An 18,888-nucleotide genomic window follows, 5' to 3' on the forward strand; every position below is an offset into this window, starting at 1 on the left:
GTATTTTTTCTGTTCAGTTGATTTTGATGTTTTACATTGTGTTCCTGCTGACTGTATTTTAATACAATTTGTCAAACACAACCTCCTGCTCCCTCCTGCCTGCTTTTCGGGATCCGCACCCGCCATCACCACCTTGCAAAACGTGACAAATATAGCTATATGCGGTGGAATCTTTGTAAAATACGGTCAGTAGAAGCCATTTTAAGGGATTTTACAAATTATGGACACAACTTGTCCGGAGGCGTCGGTTGTCCTTTAACTCAGGTCAGTCAGGAAAGAGGTGGGGGGTGGGGTGGAGCGGGGAGTCGTGTGAAAGTTCAATGGGCGTAAACAGTGCCGTTTTATATGATAAAACAGCTCATCTATTGCTGCTCAAATAAGCACCTTCCATTTGGTCACCATGCTTGCTTATATTTCGTACACCGCTTTGGCAGGCTTAGCCATCCTCCCGTTGCTCGTTTACTGGCGAAATCCGTACTTTTTGTACGATCTGCGGTATGCAATCACTGCCATTCAAATCGCCAGACAGCTGGTCAGAATTTCCACGAAGAACCCCTTTTACAGCATCCTCGATTGTTTCCTGGACAAGGTATCCAAACAGCCGAACAAGAAGTTCCTCGTGTTCGAGGAGAGCAGTTACACGTACAGAGAAGCTGACCAGGAGAGCAACCGCGTGGCCGCAGCCCTCTCGAATACACTCAAGCCACGTGACACAGTGGCCCTGTTTGTGGGCAACGAGCCGCTCTTCGTGTGGCTGTGGCTCGGCCTCGCCAAGCTGGGATGTACCTGTGCTCTGCTTAACTACAACATTCGCTCCAAATCTCTGTTGCACTGCTTCTCATGTTGTGACGCCAAGGTTCTGATCGCAGCTGCAGGTAAGCAGGAATAATGGGATATGAAACAAATGGGCACACACAAACACACACATTTATACAGGTATAAATATACAGAATTAAATAAACAGATCTATATATAGATGAATTTTTATGTTAAAAGAATTCTTTATAAGAATCAAAGTATTTCTATTTTAACTCATTAGCTGCCATTCCCGAATTTATTCGGGAATGGGAAAATGTAACGTGAGCGCCATTCCCGAATTTGTTCGGGTTTTGGTTTTTCTTGCAGGCGGTGCCGATAAAGCGCAGGTCAGACCTCTGGCAATGTTTTTTTTTCCCATCCACGGGGGGCAGCATTTGGCTTTTGTCCATGTTAGCACTTTGTTCCAGCTTCAGCTGTTGTTAAAGCACTATATAAATAAATATGTATGTACAGTATTGTATTGTATTTTGTACAGCCGCTCCCATTTCAAGCTCAGATAACTCCAGACCCATAAAACTTAGGAAAACTCTTTTTTTTCTGATGAAATAAGATAGTCTAAGGTTTCTTATGCAGAAGTGAATGTGTATGTAGTCTCGAAATTTAATATTCTGTGGGCCCTGCAATTTGAGTGAAAATGACAAAAACCCTGGCACTGGATTGGACACATTTTTGCACATTGTCTGGCAGTGAATGAGTTTTTATTTGTTTATTTTAATTATTAATGACATTACTTAAGATGGTGTTAACAGTTTTTGCTCAAGAGTGCATGCAAGCTGCATTACCTTGCTACTATGTGTAATACTACTTACTAATAATAACGTTTATTTATATCTGTTACTATGTGTCAATAGTTGTAGAATAAAAGTAGAAAATGTATAAATGTGTATTTTGTCTGATCATACGAGTAGCAGAACCTGGACAAAATTACGTGCATAAATTGTTGAAAATGTATGTAGGGGAACAGACATCACATTCACATTCAAGTTATAGTGGCGAGGGGCTTCTTTTTTATACAATACAATACAATACAATACAATACAATACATATTGATTTATGTAGCGCTTTAACTGCAGCTGAAGCTGTTACAAAGCGCTTAACATGGGCAGCTATTATATACCGGCAATAAAGAAGTCACAAAGATAGAAGAAAGCACCAGGCAGTGAAACCAAGATCAAGTCTGAATCATGCTGAGTGAAATGCCAAAGAGTACAAGTGAGTTTTGAGGCAGGTTTTAAAGATGGGCAGCGAGGGTGCTTGCCGAATGTTCAGTGGCAGGTCATTCCAGAGAGTGGGACTAGCAACGGAAAAGGCTTGATTCCCTCTGAGCCTCCGTTTAGTTTTTGGCACATCTGATAATGTCTGGTCAGCAGACCTGAAGTGTTGGGAAGGTGTGTAGGGGTGGATGAGCTCGAAGAGGTAAGGAGGAGCGAGGCCATTTCAAGATTTGAATACAACAAGATCTTGAAAAGAATTCTAAAATGGATAGGGATCCAGTGAAGCGATGCCCAAGTCTGAGTTATGCAATCCCTCTTACGAGTACCAGTCAAGACGCGAGCAGCAGCATTCTGGACTAACCGGAGATACTTCATGGAGGATTGGCTGACTCCAAAGTAAAGTGCATTACAGTAATCGAGCCAAGATGTCATCTTCTTTTCCTTTCGGCTTTTCCCTTGAAGGGGTCGCCACAGCAAATCAGTGTTCTCCATCTTTACAGGTTTGATCCGCATGTTTAGACATTAATTACTGCTCAAGGTGCTCATGAGGAAGGAGATGTTTTATCTTAGCCAGCTGCCTAAGATGAAAGAAGCTAGATTTCACAACAGCACCAATTTGTCGGTCAAGTTTAAAGTCACTGTCCAGTTTAAGACCCAAATTTGAGACTGTTGACTTCAGATAAGGAGCAAGGTGTCCCAAGTCTTCAGGATGAGATTCACATGGGCGAATGGGACCAAACAGTATCACTTCTGTCTTCTTTTTATTGAAGTTCAAGAAGTTGTGTATCATTTTAATCCAATAGATACCTATTGTTGGGCCAAAATTCATATAAGGATGCAAGTTCAATCCAGTGCCAAGATTCAAAGGTCACATATACAGTACTTGTCTTGTCACATTGGCCTCGTACTTACTTGTATCATCTCAGAACTGCGAGAGCCCGTCGAAGAGGTGCTTCCGAGCCTGAAGCAGCTGGGGGTCCGTGTGTTCATCCTCAGCGAGGGTGATGAATCTGAGGGCATCGAATGTCTCTCGGAGAAGATTCGCCAGGCCTCGGACGAACCTCTGTCACCACAGTTGAGGGCTGACATTAATATCAAGAGCACTGCCCTCTTTATTTACACCTCAGGAACCACAGGTCAACTGCTTATTCTGTCCAAGCTTCTCAACTAAACTCTGTGACTGTGCAGTTTGTAGAAAATGTTCCTTAATTTGCTTTCTCGTAACGTAGGGCTTCCAAAGGCAGCGATCATTAATCACGAGAGGTTATGGATGGCAAGTTTGCTTCAGTCAGTTGCTGGCGTACGCTCAGATGATATCATCTACATCAACCTGCCTCTCTACCACAGTTCTGGCTTTCTTATGGGTTTGTGTGGAGCCATAGAAAGAGGTAACCAGTCGACCCGCAAAGGTTTGATCTCAAGGTGTAACAAGATGAACATTTATTTTTCACTTTTTTCACATAGGGAACAATTGAGTTTCAAATCATCTGTTCTGAATTTGATATCATGAACATAAAATATTCTGTCACTCTCCAGGCAATGTTATGAACAGCATTTTGATCATGTTAATAGTCATTGATAACTATGGTTACTCGGGGAAGACGCTTACCAGTAAAGTTCTCTGAGAAGGATTGTCGGCTCAAAGCGATGATTATTTATATTTGCCACTTACCTTATGATTGTACTTTCGTAACACGTGGTTATTTTTTATCAAGATTCTGCTAAAATAAAATATTTTACTATCTTTACAGTAAATTTCTTTTTAAGAGACCGTTCATCAATTTAGGTTATTTGAAATACATTTCAAAACTTTTAATGGGCAATTATCGAAATCTTTGTGCAAAACGCCGCTGTCTTCTTTGCCATGCATGAAGAGAGTGTGACTTCCAACGATTTGGGTATATTTTTCCTCTGGCTTTTTGTCAAGTCCCAAATTAAACAGCCTTCCAGATGTTAAAACTCTGAGCTTCCATTATACATCAAATGCATATTGTTGTGACAAAACAGCCGCTACATTTTGACATTGACACTGAGTTTATTCTCGGCTAACCCAACAGGTCTATCACCTCAAACAACAAGCAGTTAGCTTCTGTTTGTATTTCAAAGTCCATAGTCTACATCTATACTTGATTTGTCACTATGTTAATACAACATGCACTTCTTCATCTCCAGGCATCACTGTTGTATTAAAACGTAAATTCTCTGCATCAAACTTCTGGAACGACTGCAGAAAGTACAACATTACGGTTATTCAGTACATAGGCGAGATTATGCGCTACCTCTGCAACACACCAAAGGTAACACTCCTAAGTAGTTGTTATTGTTGAGAATGTTCCTTGTCTTAACAGGCCTCTGTTGTTCTCTCCCCCTCCAGAGAGACAATGACAGAGATCATAAAGTCAGACGAGCTATAGGAAACGGCATGCGAGCGGACGTATGGGCCGATTTTCTGCAACGGTTTGGGAATGTTTGCATCTGCGAGTGCTACGGAGCCACCGAAGGAAATGTTGGCTTTGTCAACTATATTGGGAAAATTGGAGCTATTGGCAAAGAGCATTTCCTCCATAAAGTAAGATGCAAATCACTTGTATTGAGTCTGAAATATGATTTAAAACATGCTTAGTTTGTTGAGCTGTTTTTTTCCAGATGGGGTGCCCCTATGCACTCATACGATATGACACAGAGAAAGAGGAACCGGTCAGAAATTCCAGAGGATTTTGCATTGAAGTGCCCAGAGGTCCATAATTCTGAAACTAGAAAGTCCTTTGCACAGTTTCATATTAAAAAAAACATTTCACTTTTAACCAAAGGAGAGACTGGTCTGTTGGTGTCAAAGATTGGCGCGAGAACCCCTTTCTCAGGCTACGCTAAGAACAAGCAACAGACTGAGAAGAAGAGGCTGAAGGATGTGTTTGTGAAAGGAGACGTCTACTTCAACAGCGGCGATCTTCTCAGAATAGACCAGAAGGGGTTTGTCTTCTTTCAAGACCGCATCGGAGACACTTTCAGGTTGGTGAATGAAATCAATTAAAAAATCCGAAGTAAATAACCCATACTGTGGCTTTGTTTTGCTTTGGATAAAATGTTTTTTATACTTTTAACCATGTCAATCGTAAAATCAATCTATAATACTTACTCCATGAGTGCCTTTTCAAAGTTGTTTATTGGGTTTTGAAGTCAGAGCATGTTGTTGTTTTTGTTTTATATCTAGTTTGACAGTAAACAAACTGAGTGTGCCAACAAACAACTTCCCTCTTTTTTCCTGAATTAGCAAGTCATAGCAAAAATCTGGAAAGCATCTGGAAAAGCTAGTATGTTGGAGCTCTTGCATCACAAGGCAGCATTTGTATCTTTGTTCTCATTAGATTCACCTTGAATTGGCTTGGTACATTTTGCTCTTGAAGGGCAATCCCTCAAGCAAAATCAACAGTTACTTACTACCTGTGCTCCCGACAGTGTTGTTCAGTGCCTGTTTTATAATTAATCACAGATGGAAAGGAGAAAATGTGGCAACCACAGAGGTAGCGGATCATTTACTCATGGTGGACTGCATCGAAGAGGTTAATGTCTATGGTGTGAAGGTGGCAGGTAATATTACATCATTATTATCTTGTAGAGAGGCCACTCGCAAAAACATATCCGTTTGTTTTATTCATTTTTATGCTAATATTGTATTCTCAAAGCGTCTCTATTTTGCTGCATGGCCTTTTTAACCTTAAAGGACAACCTACGTCTCTGGACAAGTTGTATCCATAATTTGTAAAATGGCTTCAAATGACTTCTACTGAGCGTATTTTACAAAGATTCCACCGCATATAGCTATATTTTACGGTTTAAGACTCGCGCTGAATATTCAGGAAGTCTTGTTTTTGAGTTGGTGACGAGTCCGTACGTGACGTCACTAAACCGTAAAAAAGAGGCATTGTAGCGGTCCTTCCATCACGTCAATGTATTTTGCTGTATTTGTTTGGTCTGGGGACCTCGTGTTGCACCCAAAAGCCGCCAGAAGGCCAGAAGAGGGCGTCCAAGCGCCATATACGGAATGTATCAGCCTGTGGAAATGGAGGTGGCCACAGGAGGTCGCCATTTTGTGCCTCTTTTTTGGGTGAGAGATTGTCCCCCAATGTTGCCTCAAAATGGCACAAATAAATTCTTTAATCGATTGCAAACATGTATGCTTTCCTCTTCAGAAATATTTGAATCATATTCATAACTGGATGTGTAACAAGAAGGCATATTCTCCGAATCTGAAGCCATTGTTTTGATTCACTAGCAATGCAAGACGTCTTGACGTGACGTCATGAACTGGAGGCGGGACTTTCTGAAAATACCCAATTCGCAGCTCAATTTTTTGCAGATTTTGGACACTTTAAGTCATTTTTATTGGTGTTTTGCATTTGACTAAAAATATCATACTGCGTGTTTTGGGTATTTTAGATGCTATAAAACGTTATTCTGATGTCAGTTAAAAAACAAAAAAGTGACGTCGGTTGTCCTTTAACTCTTGCCTTTTATCAATCATTTATGACAGTAGCCATGAACCATGCCATACTGGGAATCATGACTAAGACATAGATAACCTCAAATTCAAATAGAAACACATGTATGGTATGAATATGAGCTTATATCTTGACTATTAGGACACGAGGGAAGAATTGGAATGGCTGCTCTGACCCTGAAAGAACATATGGACTTTGATGGGAAAGCCGTGTATCAGCATGTCAAAAACTACCTTCCGAGCTATGCAAGACCGCGCTTTATTCGCATTCAGGTAAAAGACAATACAATTACATACAGAGGTGGCAGAATTACGTACGTTCTACATAAGTAAAAACAGTCGTAAAAGTAGTATGGATTCATCTTCTGAATCAGTTTTAAAACATATGCATTCTGACATTTACTTAAGTACATATTTCCCCTTGTATGCAATACCTTTTTTGATAAGTTGGCAATTATGTGATGGTTGTTTCAAGCAGAATCAAGGTGTCCTTTCACCAATGGATCAGAGACATACTTTGTACTTTGCTAATTTGTATTTTCAAAGACATAAAAAAATAATACTCAAAAATTGTTTGCAACCACAGTATCACAATTTATTTTCGTGTATTTCTCTGCAGGATGCACTGCAGGTAACTGGAACGTTTAAACAGATGAAAGTAAAGTTGGCTGAGGAGGGCTTCGACCCCAACGTCATCCAGGATCGTTTGCTTTTTCTGGAGGACAACCAAGGATACGTCCCCATGACACAGGAGATGTTCAACTCCATTGCAGAAGGAAAAATCAAAGTGTGAATCATTTTGATCTCCACTACTCAAACAGCTGTGAAATTTTTACGATAAGCTACATAGTGATTAGGAATCTTTGATGCTGCAGAACATTCAAGAGCAATAATTTATGGTAGTTTTTTTCTTTATGAACATTTTAAAATCAAATCTTCTTCTTTTCCTTTCGGCTTTTCAAATGTTTTTTTTAATAAAACTCTCAAACTAAATGGATACCCAGTATGATATTCCCTCACTTGCGCACCCTCAGCTTTTTACACTACGTTGCTATTTAAGTGCCACCATCTTGGCCCAGGGAGATTTTCCTTCAAAAATGACATGCTATGAGACACTGAGAAACCTAGCTTATGAAGTCACATCCATTTTTTATCAACACTCTTGAGTTGTGACAAATTTACAAGAGGTAGTTTATTTTATTTTACAGAAATTTAACACTGTACAGTGATACCTTGGCTTACGAACTTAATTGGTTCCCAGACAGAGTGTGTAAGGTGAAGTGTGGATCCCAAAAATTAATTTCCCATTGGAATCCATTAAAATGACAATAATCCGTTCCCAGGTCCTCATAAAACATAATTTTCTACTTTCTAATTTTCTAAGCCTACTAAAACTACACAAAATAGACCTTATTTTATGTATAATAAATGTGCTATGGTATTATAATTAAGGAAATAAGCTGTACTGTATAATAAAGTCATTTTATTTACCTTTGTGATGGTCGTTGATGGCTTGATGGAGTGGAGTGGCCGGCATCAGCATTAAACACTTTATGAGGAACGCAACCTTCTTCTTTCACCATCTTGAGGAATGATCCCTTGTAGGTGCTTTCTCTGTGATAATTATATCTAGTTCTTCATCAATTGTGATCTGTTTATCTGGGTTGATAGTGTAACCGGCCTCAGGCCTAGGGGATGAGTCGGTTCAAACGCGTCACAGGCAGATAGCACTGTGAACGACGAGGAAAGACGACACGAGACAACCGTGTTAATCAGCTTCACACAACGGCATTTATGACAACTCATCAAAACATCAATTCAGCAATTTCAATATCAGAATACATTCATGTGTAGATCTATACATTCAACATCTATACATTGTATATATCCTCCACATTCGCACATGCTTATGCATGTCTGCCCGCTCGTGTGTGTTGTACTGGGAACTACAATTGACATCCAAAAATCCAAATTCATCAAAGCCACAAAATATTCATCAAAGCCACAAACAAGGTTTCATATCTAGCATCGCCCAATAAGTCCCCAATTACTTTAACATCTTGAGAATGTCGAACACTTATTATTTTGAATACCTGTGAACGACGAGGAAAGACGACACGAGACAACCGTGTTAATCAGCTTCACACAACGGCATTTATGACAACTGCGCATGCGTGAGCTGAGCCTACATCGCCTTCCTCTGTTCCATTCACAGGCGCGTAGCGCCCTCTCCTGACTTGGTAGTCTAATCGACTAACATACAATAACAGAGGTCGTTTCTAACCCCCTACAATAGCTTTTTGCATCAAGTGTACAGATAGCTTGTGCGAGTTGTTTGTGGAGCCTAATTGATGGGGTATTTTAACCTTGCAGTCTACACTCTGCCTTTGAACTATCAAAGTTGAAACTCTCTCACTGTCGTCTCTCCGTCTCTTTAATGTTTAAACCAATCGCCCTCACTGCTGCGTTCTTGTCCAATGACGTGGCTTTAACCGAAGACTGGGGGAGGGGAATAGAGGACAAACACAGTCGGCTGCCATTTTGTTGTTAGAAGAACAACAAATCAGTCATTGAGGCAGCTCCATGTACGAAAAAAGAAAAAGTAAAATTTTCATAAATGTAACGTTCGTAAACTGAAAGGTTCATAAGCCAAGGGGTTAGTAAACCCAAGTATTGTACTTAAATGTAGGAAATTCATAGTTGTTTTAATTATGATCAACTAAGATGTATTACACATAAAATGTTGAATGCAAACTTTATTAAGTTAAATACAACTGATTTGACCACCAAAAAATAGAATAAAAAAAATTGAAGCCACTGTATTATGTGACACACAATTTGAACATTTAAATAAGTATCCGTTCTCACACCAACTGAGGGAGCCTACGCACCCCACTTTACGAATTTGTTCTCTAACTCACTCAAACACATTTACAGGAGTTTTGAAGCCAGAGTCGTTTCCATGGACGTCGGAGAGACAGCTGTGTGGGTAATGGGTGATGACGGCATACAGTTAATTCTCCTACAGGTGGAGATCAAATGTTTGGGAGCCTGAGACACTTTCAGAGAACAGGTTAGCTGGTGGTGACCACCCTGTGCCCACTGATTGCAAAAACTTGGAACACTGTTGACCTTTGTCAGCTTTTTCATGATTTGTTTTCCGACAATCTTAGAAGGCAACTCCGCCATTTTCGGTGTGGGGCCGCCTCCACTTGTTGCTAATGTTGGCGAGACGACTTCATCTTGAGGGCTCAGCTTTATTTCAAAGGCGTAGCCAGTTCTAGGACCAAGATAGCTGTACGGCAAAGGCTCACTGTTGCAGCTCAAAGAGCGCATGGGTCTCCTAGACTGAATCCAAGCCTTGTCGATCCAAAGCTCCACTTGGGCCTTGTCCATCCTTGGGGCAGTCTCTTCAGTCTCCTGTGGCCTGCCAACCCTGTTGCCTTCCTCTCCTTTCCCATTGTCTCCTAACTTCTTGAAACTATCACGAGTCCTTGTGTCAGTGAGAAGATTGGAAGCAATTTTGGAGATCATGCTCCAGTCTCTGCGGATGTCATCGCTTGTGGTGTGCTGTGACGTCACCGTGAATCGAATGATGCGTTTGGTGTGAATGTCTGCAGGAATGAGGTACATGGCACCGGACTGTGTAAGCCTCCTCAGCAGCTCCTGGGTTGAAGCATTACCTTTCTACAAGACAAATACAAAACAGCAGGGTTACAAATAATTGAAAAAAATAGATTCGTTTTGTTCAAGGTTTTGGACCATAATCACGCTGTCCTTCACCTGTTGGTGATAAAAAGAACACATTGACCTACCTTTGAACAAGGTGCGCCTTGGAAATTAGTACAGCTAAACAATCATTATCATTTCTAGAACATGTTGCTCCCTAGAAAGGTCTTAATTTAACCAGTTTGGTTGATAGATTACTGCTTCAATCCCACACTGGAACAACTAACCTTGAGACAGAAAACAACCAGTCCGAGGTCTCTCTTTGCAGGAACTTCAAAGTTCGGGTTACTTCTTATCAGAGACTCCAAGAGCTTTGCCATCTCAATACCCTAATAAGAAAAGAAAAAGTATGACAGTTGTCATTCCAAACAAGTGGATATACAATGAAATGCTTGATCAAGACTGGTGTGTCTGTCGGACTTTTCATTGAAAAAAGCACTTGTGTGTGAGAGTTCACTAAGAAAAAAAAACTTTTAGCTCGCCCATGTTATTGCTCCTAAATCATGTGGAAAACATTAACTTCAGCATACGTGTCTGATATGTCCCTGGAGATTTTTCAGTCCAAATGAACGCAAGACGAACCACAGTTTGAGAGAGCGGAAACGACGACTGAGTGGAATCTGCCAGTGCTGTGCAAATAAAAACAGACCAAATTAAGCACCCTGAGACATTAAAGGATATGGCCATGAAATAGTCATACCATGAAGTCTGTGGCGGCTTGTGAGTTTTCGTGTCTGAGGTAAACGGGGTCGACACTGAATGTCTGTTGGAGTTTGAGTTTGTCCTTGACCCTTGAATCCAAACATGCAATAAACTTCGTATTAGGGCACACACTTTCCAGGCGATTTTGTCTCATAAGAATCCTTAAACAATTAATAAATGCAGTTCCAATGAAATATAGTCACCAAAAAGCTGTGCAGTCAAAATGGACCATCATCCATTTTGATGGGTTGAAGACAAACGAATGTGCAAATTCAATGCCTTCAAGGGACCAGCGTAGCTCTGGACAGAAGTAGGCTGACCCAGCATATGCAGCATCCACATGGAGCCATAGTCCCTCTTCTGCACCTGAAAAATGTTTCACATCAAACAAACATATGAAATACATGTAGTGTTTGATGAGACAAAAATCCTGATCAAAGAATTCCCGAGGTTGACGTACACACTGGTCCCAATTCCGAGAGAGTGTCAAAGGCACACACCCCTGTGGTTCCCAAAGTGGCGCAGAGCTGAGAAAAATACAGACTCAATTTGAACATAAATGTATGCTGACGGTGCAAGTCAAATACATGAATCATAATGAAGTAGCAAATGTCATGTGCTACAATCCTACAGCATTGACGACATGAATGCACATTTTAATCTTGAAAGCCTTAGCAGATGAAGAGCAGAGCAACTCAAAATCTACAATCTGATACATGTGTCTGTATTCAATGTGATCAAACTATTGTACGACCAAAGCCATCCTTCATTACCAGAAAAGGGACCAGTCCCCTGCTCCTGTCCTCTTTTATCGCCTGTCTCAACATCTCCCCTCTCAGAGACAGATGCTCATCTGTGGGAAGGAAACGGATCTTTACCAGAGAGATCTGACCCGCTTTCTCCACGGAGGAGTGTGCCTATGAACACAAGAAAACATCACTCTCTCAGATTTGTATGGAAATCAGTGAGTTTACCATCTAAGTACTGACCTGATCTGAAGCATAAGCCACCAGCGTTGAATTCAAGACAGAGTCATCCATGTCATGGTCCAGTTCAGACCGCAGTTGGAGAATTTTGTCTTTCCTGGCTGCCAAAAGAGCCACCAGTGTGCTTTCGCTGACAGTGCTCTAGTCAGAGTCCAAACAACAACCTGTCACTTGGGGACACCTCACAATTTGAAAGGATGTGGAGGTGTACCGACCTGGATGATACCTCCTCCCCGGCTTTCACTGTGATAATGGAGGAAGAATTGGGGAAGCCCCAAAGCTTTACAAAGCCAGTCCATCACATTCATTTCCAGCTCTGTGCATGCGGGACTTGAGGCCTATGCAAAATAAATAAAAAGCAACACCACTGATTTCATGCTCTTTAACCAGACAATTTCTGTCCCATCCTCTGTATTTATGCTCTGAAGTTGAGTTTTTACACATGCACGCAACCGTGATACGGAACCAAGGAAGCAAGATTTAAAAAAAACTCAGCTTTGTGACTATTGATAGTTGTCCATGTTACGCGCTTTGTTACAGCTACAGCTGTTGTTCTACTTCTTCTCCTTTCGGCTTTTCCCTTCAAGGGGTCGCCACAGCAAATCAGTGTCCTCCATCTTTAGAGGTTTGATCCGCATGTTTGTTTTGGCCAACCTTTTACGTCGGATGCCCTTCCTGACGCAACCCTCTGTATTTATCCGGGCTTGGGACGGGCACAAGAAGACTTATGTCCCTTTGTGGCTACAGAACAAGCAACTCGCTCAGTAAAAGGCTCCCAGCTGTTGTTAAGGTGCAATATAAATCAATATGTATTGTATTGTATTGTATTGTATTGTATTGTATTGTATTGCAATTACATCTTCAAGCTAATTGCTCTGACCCCAATTACACCTAATTCACGCCCATTCGTCCATTTTAATGTCATGCCTGTGCCTGTAGTGTGAAAGGACGTTGAGAATCTTAAACCGCGGCTCGTTTTCCGAGTGAGTTCATGTCGCCTTATCAGCACAAAGGGTTGATGCATTAGTGAGCTGAGAAATACATTTTACAGGAACAGGAAAAAATGTAGCCTCTTTTTCAATTTGATATTGATGGTCACATCTTGTTTTATTTTCCCTTTTCATGTCATTATTCATTGTCTTTATTTATTTTCTATATCTGGTCAGTTTATCAAAAGCATACATTTATTCGGCACTCCAAATTCTCCCAAGGTGTGGATGTGAGTGTGAATGGTGGTTTTTCTATGTGTCGCATGTCCCCGTGTACTGCCTGTAGACAGTGGTGAAAGTCTCCAGCATGCCCGCAACACGTGAGAATAAATTGAATAGAAAATAGATGGATGGATGGATGGCAGATAGGTGGACTGTTTTTCAGTTTTTCTTATAGCATTGGCACTCTAAATAGACCTCTAATTCTAGAATGATCCCCCCGCCCCCCTTTTTCTTTTCCTTGCCTCACCCATGTGAAGCCAACGCAGTTGATGGCATCAGCCAGCATGTCCCCCAGCATTGAGGGCCATGATGTCAGACTCGGGTAGTAGGCGTGCATGTGAGGACTCTGCCAGTGAACCACCTGCCCAACGTGTCAAAACAATCCTGGCTTGACAACATTTATGAATTGCAACTGAATTATATGACATTATAAGGGCATTAAAACTTACTCCAGGCATGATAACTTTCTCAATGTCACCAAAGATTTTCTCCCAATCTTCGGGCTCTGTGGGTGCCGTGTCTGGCAGAAGTTCCCTCATGTAGCCTGGCTTTACATCTGGAATCACCCTTCTCTCCCGGATGGAGTCCAAATATTTTGTGATGTAGTCCACCAACTCTTTACCTAGTTCGGGAAAAGATTTAGCAATTGGATAAACAGTATTGACAATGTGTGACTTGGCATTACCTCGGCGGTTGTATTCCTCAGCCTGCATATTTATTTGTGCCGGTGGCTCTTGAGTGATTTGTTATGATGCTGCAATGAAGCTGCTTGTGTGGAGTCGTTGAGATCACCTCCCATCTATATAGCCAGTATTGGCAGGAGCACGCCCCAAACCAATGACGCATTTCACACAGAACAAATGTTCTTTCATGATGTCAGTCAATGATTTTGTTCCGAATGTGAATTGAAACCTCTCTTCAGTAGTCTATCTTTATCAAGCGGTATTGCTGTCTTGGTCTACATTTTGTTGTTAAGTATAGTATTGAACAAAACACAATGGATTGTGTGGAGCAGGTGAAAATAACTAATAGTGATAGCCTAGAGTCGTATTGCACACCAAACAGTGATTGGTAAAAATCTGCAATACTGTACATTAAAAAAACATATTAAGCCTCAAAATTTAAATATGCAAAAATATGTTACTGTCCCTAGTCATTCTAATAATTGATTAACTTGATGAGGACAAAGAGTGTACTCGTCCATGTGTCTTAAACTGGATATCATGAATATCCAATGATGCATCAGGGTTTTCAGCAATAGAGCACAAATAGGCATGCAGTTGAATCCTGGTGCTACACAGCATCTTGCCATTCAAGCAAATATCAGTCAATAGTCTTCAAGCCAAATTCAACAACACAAATTATAACGATTGGTACATGGAAGAGGATTAAAACCACTGGAGCCACTCGAAAATGTACAAAAACTTCACACTTGAGACTGAATTGCATTCAATACACAGAAATAAGACACATGGCCATAATAGGTGCATGGTTCCATGCCATCTCCCTTTCTGTGTGACGTTTGCATGTTCTCCTCATGCCTGCGTGGGTTTTTCTGGATACTCCACTTTCCTCCCACATTCCAAAAACATGCACAGGGGTTTAATGGTACACTTGAAAATGTCCCAAGGTGTGAGTGTGAGTGACAATTGGTTGTTTGTCTATGTGTGTCCGGCGATTGGCTGGCAGTCAAATCAGGGTGTAACCTGCCATTGCCGAAAAAATAGGTGGGATAGGCCCCAGCATACCCCACTGTGAGGATAGGCGAACCAGAAAACGGATGGCTGGAGTATATTACAGTAAATCTTATCGATACATATGTTGCCGATTTTTAATCTCCTCGATGGTTGGATTTCTGTGAATGTCTCTTGTGAGTGACACAAATTATATTAAGTTTTCGGCCTACAATATGTTGGAACTGAGTACAATGCAACCATTGTCCTCCACTTGAGCCCTCATGTCTGAAAGCCTGATGAAAGCTCTCATTTACGCAATTGTCCAATCTGGACTCCATGTGCCCCCTTGTGACTTCAAAGTGAAAATGCTTTCTAAAAGCGGATTTTTTTTTACATTATGAAAAAACTCAAATTTCTGTTTTTATTCGACTGGCTGTCATACAAAGAAAACATCAGAAAGACTGTTAGACGCTGAAGTCAAGAGAATTTGAATGAAATGTATCCTAATGAGGTATCCCTGTAATGTCATTGTGGTAAATCACGGGTTGGTTATCTTTGTACTGCTAAGCAAGAGCCCCGGGTATTCTTGGATTTTGAATGTTTTAATGTAAATAACAGGGATTATTATTATTATTATTATTATTATTATTATTATTAAAGTGCAAGGACAGGGAGAAACTGCTTTCATAATGTGTCAACAAAATATGGTCTTCTTTTCCTTATATCCATATATCTCTTCCTTTCATAACTGAGTGAGACGAATCAAGGTCATCTGATCTTATTTTGAGCCAGAAAATTGAATCACAAGAGGTGCATTCTAGACAACAAAAGTGACAACGATTCTTCTCAATTTTTGTTTTCCTTATTTCATTCATCTTCCGGACCGCTTAATCCTCACGAAGGTCGCAGGGGAAACTGGAGCCTATCCCAGCCATCTTTGGGCATGAGGTGGGGGACACCCTGAATTGGTTGCCAGCCAATAAATATCAGGGCACACAGAGACAATCAGCCTGCCGTGCTTGTTTTTGGAATGTGGGAGGAAACCGGAGGAAACCCATGCGGGAGAACATGCAAATTTCACACATGGAGGCCGGAGCGGGATTTGAACTCATGACCTCTGCACTGTGAAATCGGTGTGCTAATCACTCTACTTCCAGGCCACCCGAAATTCCCAATTTGCTGCAGGAAAAATATTTCCAAATAGATCTAGAGATACAAAAAAATATATATTTTCAAAATGAGACCCAAGACACTTAAGGTTTCAAGTCTTTTTGTCTTTTTTCCCATTGCAGCAAAAATGTGCTGATTTTGAGGCACTCAGCTGAAAAAAAAATCGTAAATTGAGAACACAATTTGAACCATATTCGTTACCTCAATAGACTGCAATTTCTCAACGGCACAAGTGTGACGACAGAAATATTGACAGAATTGCATTTTCATACAGTATATTCAAGTCTGTTTAAGTTTATAGCTGTTCTGCAGCCACAAGGTGACACAAGCCAGTGTCTCATTGTCCCGATCCCATGCCCGGATAAATACAGATGGTTGTGTCAGGAAGGGCATCCGACGTAAAAGCAAAACAAACACGCGAATCAAACCTCTGAAGGAGGCGGATACTGATTCGCTGAGGCGACCCGTGAAGGGAAAGGCGAAAGGAAAAGAAGTTCAAGTCTGTTGAAATACGTATTTCTACGGAGCCCCTAAGGGGACATCGAAGAAAAAAAAATAACTTTGCGTTCCCTCGCAAAACTTTGCGTTCCCTCGCAATACTTTGCATTCTCTCGCAAAGATTGCGAGATCTCGCAATCTTTTTTAAAAAAATGTGCGTTCCTGTACTTCCGGGTCAGCTTGGCTCAGGTAGACGGTCGCGCGCGCTGCTTATTGAGAGAAGGCAACAACTCGGCGCATCATGGAGGAAGACTTGGAACACTTCTTGCAGTCAAGAAACGTCCCTCACGTGGACATTGCACGTATGAAAAGCGACAAGGTGGGCATACAGCTACAAAGTCTGATGTAATAAGCAAAACAAGAGAAACATGGACATTTTTTTTCGAAGTAGTATTGGTAGTAGGTCAATAAAGTGAAAGTGAAGCTAACATTTCTATCTACTCTACCTGTACTGTTAATTCTATTTTAATAATGAGGTTATTAACACAATTTAAAATCGATATTACAGTTAGTAATTGGGCTGCCGCTACCTAATGTACTATTCTCGTGTAATACTGAATACAAATAATGATGACTGTAGTGTCCCATCACTCATGTGAATATGTTAAATGTATTAAAAGTTATTGATAATTAAATAAACATGTCAAGTATTTATTCTCACAATTTATCTTTGCAGGTTGACATGGCAGTAATTGCTATGATGACCGAAGAGCAAATGGGCAAATATATCACTTCTTATGGTGATCGAATAGCTGTCCTTTGCTTTTGTCATCAGAAAATGTCCAGTGGTGATAATGAACTGCTCCTCCAAAAATTAAGAGGCAAAATAAGATCAAGGAAAAAAGGTGTACTGGCTGAGACTTCGGGAGTACTCCAAAACCATGTTGATGGGATGGCAAGACATAACAATGTTTCTGCAGAAAAGACTCAAAGGAAGATTTATGGCAACGATTACCATCAAGTGAGGACAAGCAAAGGTGGAGGAACAAGGTATGCCATCCTGGAAAAAAACAGCAACTGTCGCTCAAATTTTGGAGCTGGGAAAAGGGCTATTTTTCCCAGATGGAAGCTAAACCAAAGGACCTGTTGAAGACTTTACTTTTGAGGTCTGTGATTTCAAAAGAAACCACATTGCTTTAGATGAAACAATTGGCAGACTCTATGAAAAAAACAAATTGAAACTGTTAAGATTTTACATTGGCACAAAAGAAAATACTCCAACATCTCATTTGGATGAATGCAGTGAAGCTCATTCATCTGTCACCAACATGGTGGGAGAAAGTGCGCAATTGATTGATTGACTCTCTTATGTCTACACACACATCAGTTTAGGAGCATTTCATTATTTGTACTTTGAGATGTAAAACATCTGTCATGGTCAACCTTGCGTAGGGCAGTCTACAGTTGTATTTTCCATTTGTGTCTACAATTGATTTCATGGTTATTATTCATTCATTCCATTTTCCATATCACTTATTCTCCTAATGGTTTCGGATATGGTGCCACTTTCAGTTTGACCTAAAGGTTTGAAGTTGATATGTCATGTAATGTTGCAAATATTTGCACTGTTCAAACAAAAGCAATTCTTTTTGTACTTGATATTGTATTCCATTTATATGTTTGTGATTGCTGTTCATACCAATTTGTCAATGTTAATAAAATTTGTTCCAAATAATTCATGTTTTTTTTAAACACAAGACACCACCTGCTGACGAAATTGAAGAGTGACAATTATGTTATCATTTACAGCCAAGTGATTGTGTACTGGGGTGCAGGAATACTATTCAGATCCACATTGGTTAAGGATTTGTGGTTAAAATCAGCAACCAAGACAGCATATTTATTGACACCCAGAATGATTTGACAAATGAACATTTCATATTGATCAAATATGCTTTCCTTATCCAGTAACAAAAACAGCAGACAAAAAATTATTTAAATTGTGATTGCTATATATTATTCGTCCTCAAATGTATCCCAATAATCCATTTAAAGTGAAGTGATAAAAGAAATGATGAACAAAGGGTTGAAGAAATGGCAATGGTCGTCGGATTCAGCCTTCATTAAATGTTACTTCGAACCAGTTGAGGAGCCATAAAATGGTTTCACCCAAACACACACCAAAAAAATATATGGTTATTGCTTTGAGTAATTCATGTTTAAATTTTAATGTAATATAATTCCAGTATGACTGGTATACGGAAACAAAAATGCTTTCACCAAAGGTTAATGTCTCTGACCCCTGAAAACATCATGCTTCTAATTTAGAATTGCAGTAAGGGCCTCTCTGAGGTGCAAGTACAAGTTCACAGCCTGATACGGCTCTTTTGGTGGCATCAGACCAGACTGGGCCATTAAGGAAGCACACAATACAAATACATCCG

The 18,888-nt window shown here is 40.5% G+C and overlaps 2 protein-coding genes across 3 annotated transcripts; one reads left to right on the forward strand and one right to left on the reverse strand.

The window, feature by feature from the left end:
- Positions 1–374: 374 nt before the first annotated feature.
- On the forward strand, positions 375–7,504 carry LOC148900535 (long-chain fatty acid transport protein 2-like). Its single transcript, XM_088992332.1, has 10 exons — positions 375–875; positions 2,961–3,170; positions 3,264–3,422; positions 4,207–4,331; positions 4,409–4,603; positions 4,681–4,771; positions 4,845–5,043; positions 5,525–5,622; positions 6,675–6,805; positions 7,152–7,504. The coding sequence occupies exons 1-10, from the start codon at positions 401–403 to the stop codon at positions 7,323–7,325; spliced, it is 1,857 nt and encodes a 618-aa protein (XP_088848458.1). The 5' UTR covers positions 375–400; the 3' UTR covers positions 7,326–7,504.
- Positions 7,505–7,645: 141 nt separating this feature from the next.
- On the reverse strand, positions 7,646–13,899 carry hdc (histidine decarboxylase). Of its 2 annotated transcripts, XM_088992330.1 has the most exons (12): positions 13,846–13,899; positions 13,610–13,782; positions 13,408–13,521; positions 12,165–12,287; positions 11,953–12,090; positions 11,737–11,880; positions 11,424–11,490; positions 11,167–11,329; positions 10,962–11,052; positions 10,792–10,890; positions 10,489–10,590; positions 7,646–10,219 (listed from the first exon to the last, which is right to left on the reverse strand). In XM_088992330.1, the coding sequence occupies exons 1-12, from the start codon at positions 13,871–13,873 to the stop codon at positions 9,464–9,466; spliced, it is 1,998 nt and encodes a 665-aa protein (XP_088848456.1). In that variant the 5' UTR covers positions 13,874–13,899; the 3' UTR covers positions 7,646–9,463. The 2 variants fall into 2 exon arrangements, with proteins under 2 accessions (XP_088848456.1, XP_088848457.1); XM_088992331.1 differs by lacking the exon at positions 13,408–13,521.
- Between the last annotated feature and the right edge of the window lie 4,989 nt (positions 13,900–18,888).

Source organism: Hippocampus bargibanti, linkage group LG03, assembly GCF_051943395.1.
Source record: "Hippocampus bargibanti isolate YZ-2025 linkage group LG03, ASM5194339v1, whole genome shotgun sequence".
NCBI classification, from domain to species: domain Eukaryota; kingdom Metazoa; phylum Chordata; class Actinopteri; order Syngnathiformes; family Syngnathidae; genus Hippocampus; species Hippocampus bargibanti.